Consider the following 18,076-nt stretch of genomic DNA (forward strand, 5'->3'; position numbering starts at 1 on the left):
ATTGAACAGGAACGAATTGACAAGGTCTGGCCTAGACTCCGTGTGCTGGCTCGCTCCTCACCAACTGACAAACACACACTGGTCAAAGGTGAGCTGCAGGTTTTGACATTTCCAAAGCGAAGCGCACATAGATACCTTTATTGATCCCACAAGGGAAATGTATTTATCATAGCAGTACTGTAGTATGAAACACAGGACAGATGCCAAAACAAACTTGGCATCTTCAACAAATAAGATTTAACAGGTAGTAACGTACTGGGATTAGGGTCTTGCTTGGCCCTCTGCATTTGGACCACAGAGGATGTTGTATGAGCTATTAACAGGCATAAATGTAAATGTAGTTAAAGTGTACATGGACAATCTATCCCCAGTAGTATGGGTAATATACTGTATATGTATACATACAGTCAGTCCACAGTGGATAATGAGCAATATAAAATCTTTATCCGGTAAGAAATTTACATTATTTAGCCTAAGTGGTATATGGCCTATATATCTGTACAGCATCATAAATAGGGACCGTAAATCTACATTGAGTAAAATGAGGAATATACAATCTATTCACAGTGAAAAGCATTTATGGCAAGTTGCCTTAGCAGGCCTCTAATTATGATGGCAGTGAAAATCCCTGTAGCCCATGAGCCAAAATGCCAGAGTCATGAGCGTGAGCTTGAGTGAGTCATTAATCCGAGGACATGCCTGTGTTTATGCATATACTGTATCCACATGTATTTGTGTTCAAACCCAAAGACCTACCTCTGATACACATACATACAGACACACTCTCATACACACACACACACGCACGCGCACGCGCACGCACACGCGCGCACGCACACACACACACACACACACACACACACACACACACACACACACACACACACACACACACACACACACACACACACACACACACACACACACGCACATGCAGTTTACCACCTAATTTTCCACAATTTCGTTCAGGTATCATTGACAGCACCGTCTTAGAGCAGAGGCAGGTCGTCGCGGTAACAGGGGATGGAACCAATGACGGGCCAGCACTGAAAAAGGCTGATGTGGGCTTTGCCATGGTAACTTTCTGTTTTTAAATGTATGCTTTTACTTATTTATTTAAATCTCTTACTAAAGAAAAACAATGGATTTGCCTGATGAAGACCATGTCGGGTTGAAGCATTGCTTTGTTTTAGTCAATATTAAAGTAAGTACTTAGTACAGTATAATAAAAGTATATAACTGTAATGAAGTGTGAGGATATCCCAGTTTTTCCGCTGCATGAACCTTTATCCTTTATCTACTCCACTGCAGTGGTTCTCAAAGACGGGCCCGGGACCCCCAGGAGTTCTTGAGGGGGTTCCAGGGGGTCCCCAGTAAAATGAGTTGATTTAAAATCACTTTAACAATCAGTTTAACCACTTTAACCTTATGTTAGACTTTGGCTATTCGTAAATTGTAGATTTTCAAGCTCGCCTCGATGGCAACTCGTTGTGAGCTTGTAGATCCAAAACATCTGAAACTAGAAAAAGTGCTCCTCGGAGCACAGGTCTACGCCAGGTCAGGTAGGCTATTGTGGCCTCCTGGTGGCGCTATAATAGGCCAACGTGAAAAGGGTGCCATTTCTTGTTAGGCCTTGCACGACAATCGGACACTGACTGCATTCATGATTTGAGGCATTTTGTTTAAAACATTTGTTTCGCTAAATTAGACCTGCTGGTGGCGCTATAACAGGCCAATGTTAAAAGGGTGGCATTTGTTCCTCAACATAGTGTGAATGTGTGTGCAAAGTCTGACCACAATCGGACGGTGCGTTCATGATTTGCGGAATTTTGTTGAAAACAAGGCAATAATGCAAACGTTAGATGTCAATCTTAGCCAATCAGTATGGAATATGAAAAATCAAACACACCCGTCGTGATCACATGACTATAGAGATCATGTGTACCGATTTGCGTGAAATTTGGATAAAATTGGAAGGAGTAGTATAAAATAATGTGTTTTACATAAGTCGGCCTCCTGGTGGCGCTATAAAAGGCAGATGTGAAAAAGGCAGGGCAAAGATTTTTCCTTGACCTCTAGGGAGTGTGCATACAAAGTTTTACACAGATCGGTGCAGTTATAGGTAAAAACACAAATCGGCCTGTTATAGCGCCACCATGAGGCTGATTTGACAAAATTCAACTGGTAGTTCTTCCTCGGCCTAATGGGAATGTGCGTGCAAATTTTCACGGAAATTGCATGCTCTGTTCATGATTTGAGGCATTTTGTTCAAAACGGAGCACTCCTGCAAACTTTGGAAGACATTTTTAGCCAATCAGAATGGAATATGAGAAATCTGAAAGACCCGTTTCGTTTAATGACTATAGAGATACTGTGTACCGATTTGCGTGACTTTTGGACAAAATATGTAGGAGTACTGTCAAAAAATTTATTTTGCACAAATCGGCCTCCTGGTGGCGCTATAAAAGGCCCATGAGAAGAATTTGGGGCAAAGGTTCTGAATTGGCATCCAGGGAGGGTGTGTGCACAGTTTCGCTGCGATCAAGACAACGGTGCCCGAGATTAGCTGGTCACAGACGGACGGACGGACACACGGACACACGGACGGACACACGGACGGACGGACGGGGTGGAAAACATACTCTCTCGCCATGCCTTTCGGCCTGGCGGAGACAAAAATCTGGGAAAAGCTTGAAAAACTTGGAATAATTTTTAAATTCTCTTATAGGGGTCCCTGGCACAGAATATTTTCAGATTAGGGTCCTTGGCCAAATGCATATCAATGTGGGGGTCCTTGACATGGAAATGTTTGAGAACCACTGCTATACATGAGCCCCAAATCAACACATCCTTCCTCTCTGATACATTCTCCCTGCATGTTTTAACTCCCCCCCCCCCCTCCGTCTCTCAGGGTATTGCAGGGACAGACGTGGCCAAGGAAGCGTCAGACATCATCTTGACCGACGACAACTTCAGCAGCATTGTCAAAGCAGTGATGTGGGGACGCAACGTCTACGACAGCATCTCCAAGTTTCTCCAGTTTCAGCTGACCGTCAACGTAGTAGCCGTTATCGTGGCCTTCACTGGGGCATGCATCACTCAGGTACACTGCCGCTCAAGGTGGGGATTGTTGACAAACATACCGACCAACATAATTATGTGCAGAGCAGCGTCGTGGCTCAGTGGTTGTTCCAGGTGTTTGCTCCCAGGTGTCAATGACGTGCATTTCGGGTGGATTAGAGACGTGTTGAACGTGTGCAATTGTCTGTGTTGGCATAGCGACTGAGTGAGGTTTTAGATAAACATGGCTCTATTGTACATGGACCCTGACACCAGGGAAGAATGTACGTTTTTTTATTCACCGACAACAGTTGCTTGCAGACTCAAAAATGTATGGGTCACTTGCACTATTTTATAAGTCAAAGAAGATTTGTGTAAATAGAATCTTTGGATGTTGGACACCTGCCCAAATGTCTGTTTGTGTACAGACAAACTTACCAGCCATGGTCAGAATATACCAGCATTTGGCTGGTGAACAATGTTAAGGGCTTTTCAGATGGGGAGTGACACAACGTCTGCGTTCTAACTTGGATCATTGGTCACAGACTCACAGTCACACCGTGCTTCTCCTGTGAATACACAGACAGACAATCATTCCGTGAGTAAACGCCACATGATCTACAGTACGCTTGCTTCAGCCTTGTCAGATCATTGTCCTGCTTGCAGATAGATAGATAGAAGTTCTTGTTGCGGGCGGGTGTATGCATGAAACAAACATGAACACTTTCACTGCAGTGCGCCCACTTGTCGCTCTGTCTGTCAGATTGCCTACGTCTTACCTGCCGCTCACCTCTCATTGAAAAGCCCTTTACAAAGTAATATCCCCAGTGTTCATTTAAACCTCACAGGTCCATTAACAGTTACATTAACACTAAGTATTTTACTGTGTAGGTTTCCCACCCTGCCTGACATAGATGTTCCAGTTGCACCCAGAAATATCACTCACCATCGCAATGTTGCCCTCCCTCTCTCCCTCATTATCTCTCTCTAGGATTCCCCTCTGAAGGCAGTACAAATGCTGTGGGTCAATCTGATCATGGATACGCTTGCATCTCTGGCCCTGGCCACCGAGCCTCCCACTGAAGCCCTGCTGATGAGGAAGCCGTACGGCCGCAACAACCCCCTCATCTCCCTGACCATGATGAAGAACATCCTGGGGCATGGAGTGTACCAACTGGTCATCATCTTTACCCTGCTGTTCGTAGGTACTGTACACGCAAACAGACACATACAGAAACACACCCGAACATACAGACGAATAATAACACGCATACAGTCAGTTCCCCCACCCCCTAGAACACTACTGATGAAAGAACATGTCCCTCCACTCCTCTCCCTGCCAGGCGAGCACATCTTCAACATCGACTGCGGCCGCCACGCACCGCTCCACTCCCCGCCGTCCGAGCACTACACCATCATATTCAACACCTTCGTGCTCATGCAGCTCTTCAACGAGATCAACGCGCGCAAGATACACGGCGAGCGCAACGTCTTCGATGGCATTTTCCGCAACCCCATCTTCTGCTCCATTGTACTTGGGACCTTCCTTATTCAGGTAAGTCACACTGGGAGGAGTGGTTTGTGTGTGCGTGCGTGCGTGCGTGCGTGCGTGCGTGCGTGCGTGCGTGCGTGCGTGCGTGCGTGCGTGCGTGCGTGCGTGGGGTTGTTGGAGTCTTCATTTACAGAGAAAGGAAAGAAGTGTGTGGTTGTCCTTTTAGTTAATCTGTGATTAGCTCCAGCCTGTTCCCATGGCACCAGAGACCTTTGCCATGCATGCAGATGATGTGGAGAAAAAGAAGGACAGAGAATAAATGGAGAGAGAGAGAGAGAGAGAGAGAGAGAGAGAGAGAGAGAGAGAGAGAGAGAGAGAGAGAGAGAGAGAGAGAGAGAGAGAGAGAGAGAGAAGGATAGAATTACGATATGTGATACATTGTGTATAAAGTTATGACTGCGCTGTATTGATGTTGTGGTGACACTGTCACTCAGATAAGCCTTGTTTATTTCCTGCTGTAAATGATCGCATTAAAAATGTTGTCCCCAACAACAGCCACTTCAAGTAGAGTAGTTTGAGTGTCCCGTGGAAACTGATGACCACGTTGTATACTACGGCGGAAATCCATTGTACGTCATATTATAAAGTAGGGCTTAAGTGGTTAATGACTATACTGAGTTATCCTGACCTTTGATTTGATGGTGCAGGGGGTTTTCATTAGGAGAATTTATTTAAGGTAGATGTTTGCTGTTATTTATACCAGACAGTGTAGAGTCTAGAGAGACAGGAGTTTGGGTGAGGGGAGAATACATGCAACACAGGTCTTGAGCTGGAATCGAACCAGGTACATTGCGATTATGTGGTTAATGTCCTGGCGGCCTAGCCAGCTATCAGCGTGACCTGTTTAATGGTACAGTTATAGCAAAACTGCCCCTGTTCTTTCTTGAGTGTGAAATTGTCCAATAAATCAAACCATTCACTCAAGGCACTTGTCCTGGATGTAAATTAGATTGTCTTTTTGTGTCTGAGCAGAAGGTGTTGAAATGACCTGTATGTAACTGAAGTGGGGCCTCAACGTTGACTATTTAAGTACATTTCCCTGCTCACTGTGTAACATGCATAAATACAGGTAGTGTTATAATCACAGTCAACAGTAAGAATGATACTTCTTTGTACTATATTTCCTGTGCAGAAGTGGTCATAATTGACCTTGAAAAAAAACCAAACCTAATACTTCTGTTTGCATGCAAGCATGATGTAAACACTATGGCTACTAAAATATTTTTTATATCTCCACTGTCTATAGACAGTAAAATGGTGAGAATGGATTACTTGGCACTGCTAAGGGCCATAAAGAAAGGCTAGCGGCCTTGGCTGGCGGCTGCATATATACACCTTACTTAAAGAGGATGATAGATAATTTGGGGTGAAGTGCAACTGTAAAAATGTCTTCCTGTGCATCGACCGTTGTTTGGGATAGACGCAATATCAGCATTTGCTGTTGCAGTGATTATATACTTTTTCCACTTTTGATTGCTGTGTAGTGGAGCAATAATATTGTTGTACATTATATCTTGTGATTTATACAAAAATGATGGTACAGTGATTGCATTTTGCGTGTGTGTGTGTGTGTGTGTGTGTGTGTGTGTGTGTGTGTGTGTGTGTGTGTGTGTGTGCGTGCATGCGTGCGTGCGTGCGTGCGTGTGTGTGTGTTGTGTGTACAAGGTTTTAGCAGGCGTATTGTCCACTGCAAGTGGTCATGGTAATAATGAGGAGAAGCGTTCACTGAAGATGCTTCCTAGCTATGTGTCTTACTTTACAGCTGTGGTACAGGTGCAGGCATAACAGAAATGATGTCTCTCTCTGTGTTTCTACTGCAGATCGTGATAGTGCAGTGGGGAGGGAAGCCCTTCAGCTGTGCCCCTCTTAATGTAGAGCAGTGGCTCTGGTGTCTGTTTGTGGGAGTTGGAGAGCTGCTCTGGGGGCAGGTAAGTACTGTACTTCAAGCTGTAGAGACAAACTGCACATGCTGATCCAGCATAGTCTGTTTACAGTAAACAGACACTTTTTTCCCCTCTCCTCAGGCAAAGCTAAGGGGAGCATTCTATACTGTCACACACAATTACATCTATCATTGTATTCTATTGTATTGTTGTATTCTATTGTATTGTTGTATTCTATTCTATTCTATTCTATTCAGTATATTGTATCTGCTAAGGTTGCAGAATTATGCAGTTAGGTTGCACATTGTCTATTTGTCACCTGAAAACTATTCCTGTGTATCACCCGGTCAACAGCTGATCTGCACGGTGCCGACTGATCGATTGCCATGCCTGAAAGAGGCGGGGCTAGGCCTGGAGCCCGCGGGGGAGGAAGATGAGGAGATGGCAGATGATGAAGAGGAGATTGACTGTGCCGAACGAGAGTTGCGCCGCGGACAGATCCTCTGGTTCAGAGGCCTCAATCGCATCCAGACCCAGGTACTGTTATCAGAGATCACCCTGAGAACTCAGTCACTCTTCCTGTTGAAATGTCTTACTATTACGTAAACTTTAGGTTGTTAATGAGAAGTGGCATGCTTCAAATGGCCATGTGGTACACAAGCAAATTGTTAACACAGGTCAAATGTTTTACTGCTCATAGCAGTGGACAATTGGGACTTTTATAATAATAATAATAATAATAATAATAATAATAACAACCTTTCTAAATCTGTTGTGATGCTTTTTAGCCGTACTAGATAATCTTGCAAATGTTACAAGCCTTTCATTTGGATTTGTGTTTGATAGATAAGCATAACCAGATGTGTTTTTGCATAATTATTCCTCTGTCTTTCAAAACCCAGAATCTCTCTCTCCTTTCTTTCTGTTTTATTGACTTGTGCCAAATGTAATGATTCCACTTCTCTCCAAACACAGCTAACTGTTCTGTTCAGCTCAACGTCTCAAGTCTCTAACTCCACTGTACAACTGACTTTTTAGACATTCATTAAAAGAGAGGGACAAATAAATCCTACTTGCTTGAAAGTGTCTATGGTTGTGGGTGTCTTTGAGCACATGCCTGTGTTTGTATAGCCTATGAGATAGAATGAATACACAGCCTCCTGAGTCCTGACTGCTTGATTCTCACACTGTTCTACATGCCAGTAAAAGAGCCTCTTGTTTGGGTAATTTTCAAAAATCTTCATCGGGAGGGTTTGGTCTGAGAGTGTGAACAAACACGCACGCACGCACGCACGCACGCACGCACGCACGCACGCACGCACGCACGCACACACACACACATTCCTGAATGTATATATATATATATATATATATATATATATATATATATACATGTACAATGTATATATGCTACACCTACATGCACAAACGCACACACACAGACCTACTTTTCCAACCCCCTTCGCTGAGTGTTGCTGTTTTGTCTCTGCCCTGCAGATGGAGGTAGCACGCACGTTCAAACGAAGCGGTTCGTTTCAGGGTGCTGCGAGACGGCGCTCCTCCGTGCTCAGTCAACTCCACGACGTAAACACACTCTCTACCCCCTCTCATGTAGCTCTCTCCACCGCCACAGCCAATACCAGCCCCGCTCCTGGGAGTGAGTCAGCCGAACGCACGTACACATGAATACCGTTGACATAGTTGCATACGCACGGACAATGACCACCATGAAGGACATACATACACGCAAAACATATACTGTACATGCATGCATTCATTTTCCTTCTCTTGGACACACACACACACATGCACACACACACCCACACCCACACACACACGCACGCACGCACGCACGCACGCACGCACGCACGCACGCACACGCACACGCACACGCACACGCACACAAACAGACACTTCTGCACGGCACGTGGACTGCAGTAATACTTTATGGTTGTGGCTCGCTGCTCGTATGTGTGTGTGTGTGTGTGTGTGTGTGTTGTCTCCTCTCCTCTCCTCTCTACTCTCCTTATCAAACAGCACCCAGTCCCGGACGGATCTGTCCTGGTCTTTACTTGTCTGGTCTGGACTAGTCTAGTCTGGTCTGGTCTGGTCTGGTCTGGTCTGGTCTGGTCTGGTCTGGTCCTAGTCCGTTCCCAGCCTGGAGTTTTGTTCTATGTTAAATGGTGTTGGGGGGTCGGGGGAGAACTTGTCATTCTCTTTCTGTCTAAGAGGCCGTGATGGTTTCCCGAGGTGGAAAGGTTTTCAATTATACCTGAAACAATCTGGGAACCCATCATCATAAAACGGCGCCCTCTGCTGTTACCTGAAACTACCTGTTAACAAAGTTAAAGAAAAAAAATATTCAAATGAGGGACAGAACATTGAGAAGTGTATAACCAAAATGGGATGGTCAGCTAAAAGTCGACATCGGTCCAAAGATCAGAGAGAAGAATGGCACCTCCTTCCTGCACCATATGTAACTTCCTGTCTGTTTATGAGGTCAAGCATGGTTACTATGGTTGGCTACTGTTGTACACAATTACCTTAAGTGGTGTGATTGATGTGTGTGATTATAGTAATGTTATAGAAGTAATTAATTAACATCTCTTATTTTGAAAAAAACAGCCAATAATTAGATTTTCACTGTGCTGTAGAATGCATACTCATGGCAACACAAATGGCTTTCTACATGGCTTATGCAATGCTCCGTTAAACTGTAAACCTTCGAGTATAAAAGCCCAGTGATACGCTGCTGTTTCTGAGATTGTCACCTGTGAAGTGTCCTCTGTCGCACTGGCCTTCTGCAATTCTTCTGCCTATGCCTCTCTTTTTAGTTTGGTGCCGCCATTGTTGTCAATTGTTGTTTTGCTCTCCCGTAACAGCATTCTACAGCTCTGACGTCACAAGTTTGGCTCTCACCTCTCCCCGATGTCTCCAAACCCTCTTTCTCCCTGTCCTCTCTGTTTATTTCTCTCTCTGTCTTTCCATCACAGTTATCACTTTCTCCTCTGTCCTCTGTTTTCGGGAGATGTTGCAGGTTCCCAGTTGGCTTGAAGGCAACAGAGACGTGTGAACTGTGTTGTAATATGTTAATCCTGAGTAGAGATGTTGTTTTGTAGACATTCTGAAAGTGTTTAGATTTGACCAGATCTAAATACAGGCTCTTGCGTAGCAAATTGATAAGATTCCTTTTAGTGAAATTTTCTTTTTTTAAATTCTTTAAATATGTGCCTTTTTCATTCCGTTCCCTCATACTTCTTTCAACTACATCCTTTCACTTCCTTAGTAGGACAGTGTCAAACCATCCTTCATTTTCTGTCCATTTTTACTATTTTAGTTTTATGTCAGTTCTGCGTGTGTCTGTATATAGGTGTTTGTATGCTTGCGGGTGTGTGTGCGCATGGCAAAGCTGATGTGACGAGAGCCGCAGATGAGACTGGTCCCTGTGTGTTTCATGTTTCTCTGTCCGTGTGTGAATGTGTGAACCTGTATTTGTGTGTTTGTATATGCGTCTGTGTGTGTTTGAGCTGTCTCTTCATTTACTTGTCTCATCTGTATACTCACGGCGCCTCCTGAGTTGCTTCTCCTTACTTACCCCTGCTCCCCTCCCCCACCCCCTCCCCTGCTTCTCACTATGCTTCATCATCAATAGGTGTAGGAGATGTAGCTCACTTTGCTTCATCATCGGTAGGTGTAGTAGTTGCAGCTCACTTTGCTTCATCATCGGTAGGTGTAGTAGCTGCAGCTCACTTTGCTTCATCATCGGTAGGTGTAGTAGTTGCAGCTCACTTTGCTTCATCATCAGCAGGTGTAATAGATATAGCTCACTTTGCTTCATCATCGGTAGGTGTAGTAGATGCAGACAGATTCACGTGGGCACTGCTGACACCATGCTATTCTCTGTTTCCCTTCTCTGTGGACACTATCGATGGGTTTTTGACTCTCCTTCACGTAGGCTATACAGTTCATAGAGTTCATATACACCGTCCAGAGCCCAAGCTCTTTATTAGCGACTCCAGTCCTAGCACTTATGAGGGAGGGACGAAGGGATCAACAAAGTATTTAATGGCTCGATCGACGTGAAACTATGCACACAAACTCCCTGGAAGCCAAAGCAGACAGAACCTCTGCCCCACATTTTTCACAATGGCCTGTTATAGCGCCACCAGGAGGCGCAAAACTATTTTACTCCTACAGATTTTGTCCACACATCACACAAATTGGTACACATTATGTCTATAGTCATATTCCATCCTGATTGGCTAAGATTGGCATCTAAAGTTTGCAGGAGTGGTCCGTTTTGAACAAAATACCTCAAATCATGAACCCCTGTTATAGCGCCACCAGGAGGCTGATTTTTGCACAAACAAAAATTCTATTACTCCTCAGATTTTGTCAGACATGTTATTATGATGGACCTGTCCGATTTTTCATATTTCATCCTGATTGGCTAAGATTGACTTATACTACCTGGCCTGGCGGAGACCTGTGCTCCGAGGAGCACATTTTTCTAGTTTTCCTCTAAAGGGATTGTTGTGTACAAATATATTACTCAACTGTTGAGTGCGACATGTTTTCATTTAGACCCTAAGTCGCCCTCTTGTGACTTAATTTCTGATGGTGAGTAAGCAAAGGATTTGGAAAAAACTAAGTGGTAATGGCAGAGCACAAGCATTTAATTTGGAATTAAATGTGCCCTGAATTAGATCCTTCAATTAACATTCAAGTCATGATTCAAGTCAGGCCAGAGTTAGGCAATCAGGATTTACGAGTGGAGTGGAATGCCATTGCATAAACTATTCAAAGAGGCAGATGATGGGCTACAAGCCTATAGTGATTAATTTGTTAGGCAAATAACAGTTTGTCTTACTTGGGCACCAAGGATACATATTTTATTCTCAACTCATATCATTTTGATGCTGCCGATTTTACTTTGGGGTGGTGAAAACCTTTTTTGGAGGGCGCTAAGAATTCCTCGCTGCAGGAAAAACCCTGATTAGATCCTTAATGCTAATATACAAATCCATTTGGTTCCATTTGTACACTCTTTGGAGAAATTAACACAATGTTACAGTGTACTTATCCACAGTCAGACAAACTCATGGATGTTTTTTTATGTCTCTGTGTGCAATTTGAATGTATGTGGAATGGTAAGCTTATTAAGCTTAGCTCAATTCCTTGATATCAATCACATTTGAGATCTGTCTCTCAAAAGGTACTTAAAGATGGATGGCTGAGCTAATCGACATCCAGGAATTGAGCTACGTTCCAGTAGGTTAAGGCATCTTGTGAAGTGGGACCTGGGACAATTCCTTCTTCCGAGTAGGAAAAATCCACATGAATCCTCAGAATTGTAATCTCTGGTCAAGAAGTCTGGACTTTTTCATAGCTCCGAGGTATTAGTACTGTGATTTCATGAGCACAAAAAGCAACATGATGATATTCATAGTGACATCCTAGACATATTTTTTTAACGTTTTACAGCAAACTTTAAGTTTATGCAAAAGAGGTCCATCCTTTTCCGTCTAAAGAAAAGTGAGTTTCTTTCATAACATCCATTTTGTTCCAAACACAAACGCACTGAGCCCTCCCGCACTGAGGCTCCCACCAATCAAGTAGGATGTTCCCAGTACCTTTCTAAGTACCGTTGAACTGCATAGAGGCATCTCACATTTTCTGTGATTATCTAAACTTAGGGTATCACACCAAGACACACATGTCTAGAAAACCATTGTTTTCTTATGGTAATGCCATCAGCTCCCAGAAAACTTTGTGTGCACTCCTCTCTTGTTAAATTATTTTCAGTGCAAAGGGGCGGGATCGCACCACTTGTCCCAGCACTTTTAACCAAGAGTGACGAGTTCAGTCAGTGGTAGCACTGCCAGACAAAAAAACGCTTTCTGTGGACACAGCTCCTGTCTGCCAAGGTGTTTCTGAAGCGTCTGTGCCTGTATAGCGTCTCAGTGTGATCGTCCCCTTACTGGTGCTTGCACTGTCCTATAATTTGGAGGAAATGTTCAGGTAAACTGACCTCTTCCACTCCCCTGTTACTTGGCTTCAGAGAGCCTCAACGTTGCTACTGGACTGCATACCCAGAGTTCATTGCAAAACAGATGCGGCTCTCAGACTTGGCACTGTGCCCTGTTGCAGTCTGGTGTGCACAGATCGACACAGACACTTAATTTCTCTGCTTATCACTGGTGGGTAAGGGAGAAAATGAGAGATAACACATGTATTTTACAAAATATACAGTATGTCCTATCCCATAGAAAGTGTCAGTAAATGCCTCTCTGGCATTTGCTTTCTCCACCTGAGCTGTGCTGTGCCCTAAACCAAATTTAGGTGCCCCTCGCCAAAAATAACTGATTTTCAAAAATAGAAAAACGTACATACTGTTCAAGATCAGTTATTTTCAACAACGTCACACGACAAAGTATAACTTTTCTTCTGGATCATTTGACTGATCTATGGATCCAGTTTGTTTTCATTTCACACTTACTCGAATCTATGCTCTAGATTTGAGACAGAAAAGGCTATGGGTTGAGTATAAAACCTTTCCCCTGTTCCTCAACCCTTTGCTTACAGTCCTCCATGTTAAAGTGTGAGAGCTTTGTCTTTTTCTCCCTCAGTGTTTTGTATGTGAAACAGGAGGCTTGGCCAGGGTATGGCAACTGAGGACAGATCATTGAGATGCTACATAGGATCTTCAAAGCTTCAATAGCAATTTTAAAGCCTGAATTATACTTTGTGGTATGACCACGCCGCTCGCTGAAAATTGAAGCTCACAATGTGACGCGTTGTGAGCTTGTATATCGGCTGTTTTGGGCGAGCGATGGAGTATTAATTAAACGTAAAGCTAGGGAGGAAGGGGCGGTGGGGGAACAGGAGTTATGATGAATCAGTCATCTACCTCACAGCTTCTTTCTATGCGCGGTTGTGTTGCTGTTAATTCTCATCAGCCTGTGTTTTGCACACAGCAGCCTCCTACTTCTTTGAACGCCTTCTTTATCCTTCTCATAATTTAACCTTCAAAATATTCCATCATGCACTGTTGAAAACAGCCAACAGGGAGAGAGAGGGGGAGAGAGAGAGAGAGAGAGAGAGAGAGAGAGAGAGAGAGAGAGAGAGAGAGAGAGAGAGAGAGAGAGAGAGAGAGAGAGAGAGAGAGAGAGAGAGAGAGAGAGAGAAAAGATAGTGCGTGAGAAAGACAGACAGGGAGAGAGAGAGAGAAAAGAGAGTGTGTGAGAGCGAAAGAGAAAGAGAAATAAATGAGAGAGAAAGAGAAATAAAAACAAACTCGGCAGTGCCCTGGCCTACAGGTCTCTCTGGTCACACCGTGGGCGTCATATACTCGAATGTTTACCGTTTCCATGGAGACAAAATGAAAACGAACCAAACGTGAAAACAAAGTGAGCAAGTATCATTCTGGAACTTTCTGCAGTCTGCATGAGGTGTTTTTCTATCATCTGACAGGCTCTTTGGAAAAACAGATAAGCACTGAACCTACTGCTTGACCGTCTGTCTGTCGTATCTGTCTGTCTGTCGTATCTGTCTGTCTGTCGTATCTGTCTGTCTGTCTGTCTGTCATGATGTATGCCAGAGCCATATATAGAGACCATACTCCTAGTTTGGCCAACTGCAGTATTGGGCTTCTCATCCTGCTGCCTGACTATATACTGTGTTTCATTCATCCATTCATTATCCACACTTACTTTGGATTCTAGTTGGTTGTCTTATCGCTGTCATCACAAAATGACCATCTTGGCCAAACTGTCTCTATCAATGGCTCTGCCAGCGTGTGTGTGCCCGTCTGTCTGTTGGTTTGCATTTGGACGTTTCTGTTTTCTCTTTTGACCTCACAACAACGCTTCTTCTCCTTTGTTTGAGCTTTGGGGGGAAACGGGTGCATGGACCGACATGCTACCATGACAACAGAATGTGATTATTACGCACACAAACACTGCATATAGCGCCTTGAAATGCACACATAAACCTCACTGTGATGTATGTATGAGTGTGTGTGCGTGCGTGCGTGCGTGTGCGCGCGTGTGTGTGTGTGTGTGTGTGTGTGTGTGCTCGACTGAGAATGGTGTGATTCAGCATGTCCCCTAACTTCCTCTCTATGTGTGACAAGCTGCGCTCCAACCATTCAGCAAAAGCACATGCGGTTTTCTAACGAGCTAACCAATCACACAATGGTCTTAACCCGTGGTTTAACCTGTGATGTCATTGTTCTTTTTGCCAAGATATTTTGTTCTATTTATTTATTTTCCCAAAAGCAGCTTCAACATCATCATCATCATCATTGCCAACATGATCATCATCAATCATCCTCGTCTTCCTCTCTGTCATCACTGCTGCATGTACATTTTGCACGCACGCACATGTGTGTGTGTGTGTGTGTGTGTGTGTGTGTGTGTGTGTGTGTGTGTGTGTGTGTGTGTGTGTGTGTGTGTGTGTGTGTGTGTGTGTGTGTGTCTGTGTCTGTGGTCTTGCTGTGTGTGTGTGTGTGTGTGTGTGTGTGTGTGTGTGTGTGTGTGTGTGTGTGTGTGTGTGTGTGTGTGTGTGTGTGTGTGTGTGTGTGTCTGTGTGGGTGCACGCTCATGCGTGGGTGCGCGCGTGTGCCTGTGTGTGTGTATGTGTGTGCGTGTGTGCGTGTCTGCGTGCGTGTGCTTGCATATGTACTCGCTTTGTTGTATAATCAGCACCATGACTGGCAGCTTGCATGTGGACATCAACTTCAAGTCACACAAACAAAATCCACTGGTTTGCTTTCAGTTGCCAGCTGCTACTGTTGTATGTGTATGTGTGTGTGCGTGTGTACGTGCGTGCGTGCGTGTGTGCGTGCGTGCGGTCATTGCTCTAAGTTCATTCCATTTCAATTTTCATCTAACGCATTCGCCATTCCTTCCTCAATCTGTTTTAATAAAACATCCTTATCTGTGTGCGTGTGCGTGTGCGTGTGCGTGTGCGTGTGCGTGTGCGTGTGCGTGTGCGTGTGCCGACTCCACCATCCCCTTCCAACCACACACACACACACACACACACACACACACAAACACACACACCACTCACTCACTCACTCACACGCAGACTGTATGCGTGTATGATATGAATGTTGTGCAGCTTTTGTGGTGTTTGTGATTGTGGCTCCTGAATGCTTTGGTCTGGTGGATGTGTCTGAACTGACAACATGTGTCCATTAACTCATTTTGGAATCTATAGTTTATATTTTTTTGTTTTGTTTTGAGGTGCGCAGGTTCAGGTGGACACTTTGCAAAATGTTGAATTAGTTTGCATATTCCCATCTTTATTTTCAGCGTCAGGGCTGAAATGATTTTGCGACCATCAGCTGTAAAGAGTAAATACACCGGAAGTCACATTGTAAAAAAGGCACTGGCCTCTACAGTTTGAAATGTTCAACTAGATTACACTGCTGACCACGCATTAATCGTGATGTAATAGTACCAGTTTCAATGGTAAGGCAGGAACTATTACGTCAAGAATGGGGTGTGGCCAATAGTGCAACCTAGTACAACTCTAGTTTACTGACAGGGTGTTGTTCCTCTTTAAGATGGAAAAAAATACTTTAGGAGTACACAGCTGTCTCACTGCCACATTAGAGACCGGCCAGCAATGCAATGTAACCTGACAAAAAAAAACAGCGAAAAGTTCATTTATCCATTTGTGACTCTGAAGGCTCTGACAAATAGAAAGCTGCGTCAATGATGCACGTCACGTGAGGCCACTTGTTCACATCAAAGGTGGGATAACTTGAGGCGTCAAAGTGTCTCTATCTTTATATTTGGTTAGTTTACAGTCATATAGAACAAGGCACTTTTGTACCAGTTCTCCAGGCCAGCTAATACGTATGTGCAAAGGAGGACCGGACTACTGTAGTTTCACAGACAAATCTATTATTTTCCAGGATCTGTGCAGACCTTCGCTTATTTAGTTTAAAAAGTGCACTTAAAAACGCAAACATGCATAGGCCTATACTGTACACACTGCAACACAAGTTTGAACTTGTCAATGCCTGGCTGCCATTATACACATAGTATTTTAGTAGTCTCTACCTCGTAACGACACTCGAAAATAGAACCAAACTATGAATGACACGTTAAGCTGTTTTGTTTTGTCAGGGCCTTGAGAGTGTACAAATATAACCAAATGGACCTACAAGGAAGTTAAAATAAGACTGAGGATTGTGCTGTGGCTGTGCAGATACCTTCAGAGAAAACATGGGTTGTTGCCACCTGGTTCTGAGCATCCACCTGTCAGACAGTCTGTTTTGTCTGCTGGAGGACGTTTCTGTTTGTCTGTCTGTCTGTCTCTCTGGGGTTTCCCTGATCCCCACACCGTCGTCTTTCCCTTCCCACCTTCTCACTCTCCTTTCTCTTTCTCGCAACCCCTTTTTGTCCTTTCTTTTCTCCCCTGGCACAGATGCGAGTGGTGAAAGCGTTCCGTAGTTCGCTGTACGAGGGCCGGGAGAAGCCCGAGTCCCGGAACTCCATCCACAACTTCATGGCCCACCCAGAGTTCCTCATCAACGACCTCATCCACAACATCCCACTGATCGACGACACGGACGTGGACGACGAGTCGGAGCTCAGCAGATACCAGAACCTGCACCCGGCCCTCCGCAAGCCGCCACCCCCACCTGCCCAGCACCCGCCCCCAACTCGCACCCGCCCCACGCGCCCCTACCGCCAACACAGCCTCCCGGTGACCCCGTGCAACAGGAACAACAACAACAACAGCAGCAGCAGTAACAGCAGCGGTGGCGGCAGTTCAACGGCCACCCGTGGCAACAGAACCAACGATGGCGTACCAAGTCAGAGTGACCGGAGCCCTTACCATCCCTTCCACCACCACCACCATCACCCCCACAACTCCCACCACCCGCCCCATTACCATCATCATCTTCATCATCATCATTATCATGACAGGGACAGGCTAACCAACCCTGTGCCCTCTTTCCCTTACCTGGTCCCCAGCCTCTATTGCGTAGAGACCTCCTTATAACTGAGACTAAAGAGGAGAGTGGTGGTCAACAGGGGAGAGGTGTGTGGGGGGTTGTATGGGTGGAGTGGGGGTGAAGGCTGAGGACAGAGAAAAGTCTGTTTCATCAGAGTTCAAAGCAAGGAAGGAGTGAGGGACGGGGTGGACAATTGAATTGAAGACTTCCCCTTGGAGGCTCCTTGTTTCCTTCCATCTGACACCCTCCAGACCCCAAAGCCTGACCCGCCCCTCCCCTCCAAATACCTCCACCCACCCCCTTTACCCTCCTGTAATTCCTCCCACCACATAGACACCTCCATGCACAGGGGGGCGGGGATGGACACGGATGAATCTGCAACTCTACTACACATCCCACGAGGCATTGGGGGCCAAAAGGGGGCAGACTCATTCTGTTTCTGTTTCCCAACTGGGGTTCTCGTCTGCCTACCCACCACCATTCTCATCACAATTCCTCTGGTTATTTTCTAAAGCTATTTTTTAAACACTATGTTGCTTGCGATACAAGTGATGCTTTGTACATGCTTTAACCACAGTCTCATTTATTTGGTTGAGTGGTTGG

At 44.8% G+C, this 18,076-nt stretch overlaps 1 protein-coding gene across 1 annotated transcript in view; it reads left to right on the top strand.

Moving 5' to 3' along the window:
- The window catches only part of atp2b3b (ATPase plasma membrane Ca2+ transporting 3b), a gene marked incomplete at its 5' end in the record, with an annotated part of 53,621 nt that extends 36,528 nt beyond the window's left edge, over window positions 1-17,093 (top strand). The window contains 9 exons of the mRNA XM_084068822.1: window positions 1-88; window positions 970-1,076; window positions 2,912-3,103; window positions 4,052-4,265; window positions 4,404-4,615; window positions 6,433-6,540; window positions 6,850-7,032; window positions 7,993-8,152; window positions 16,939-17,093. Coding sequence (XP_083924948.1) covers window positions 1-88; window positions 970-1,076; window positions 2,912-3,103; window positions 4,052-4,265; window positions 4,404-4,615; window positions 6,433-6,540; window positions 6,850-7,032; window positions 7,993-8,152; window positions 16,939-16,964 — 1,290 coding nt within the window. The 3' untranslated portion in view covers window positions 16,965-17,093. The remainder of the gene's footprint in view (window positions 89-969; window positions 1,077-2,911; window positions 3,104-4,051; window positions 4,266-4,403; window positions 4,616-6,432; window positions 6,541-6,849; window positions 7,033-7,992; window positions 8,153-16,938) is intronic.
- Between the last annotated feature and the right edge of the window lie 983 nt (window positions 17,094-18,076).

This window comes from Gymnoscopelus microlampas (assembly GCF_963454915.1).
Source record: "Gymnoscopelus microlampas genome assembly, chromosome: 10".
Classification (NCBI taxonomy): domain Eukaryota; kingdom Metazoa; phylum Chordata; class Actinopteri; order Myctophiformes; family Myctophidae; genus Gymnoscopelus; species Gymnoscopelus microlampas.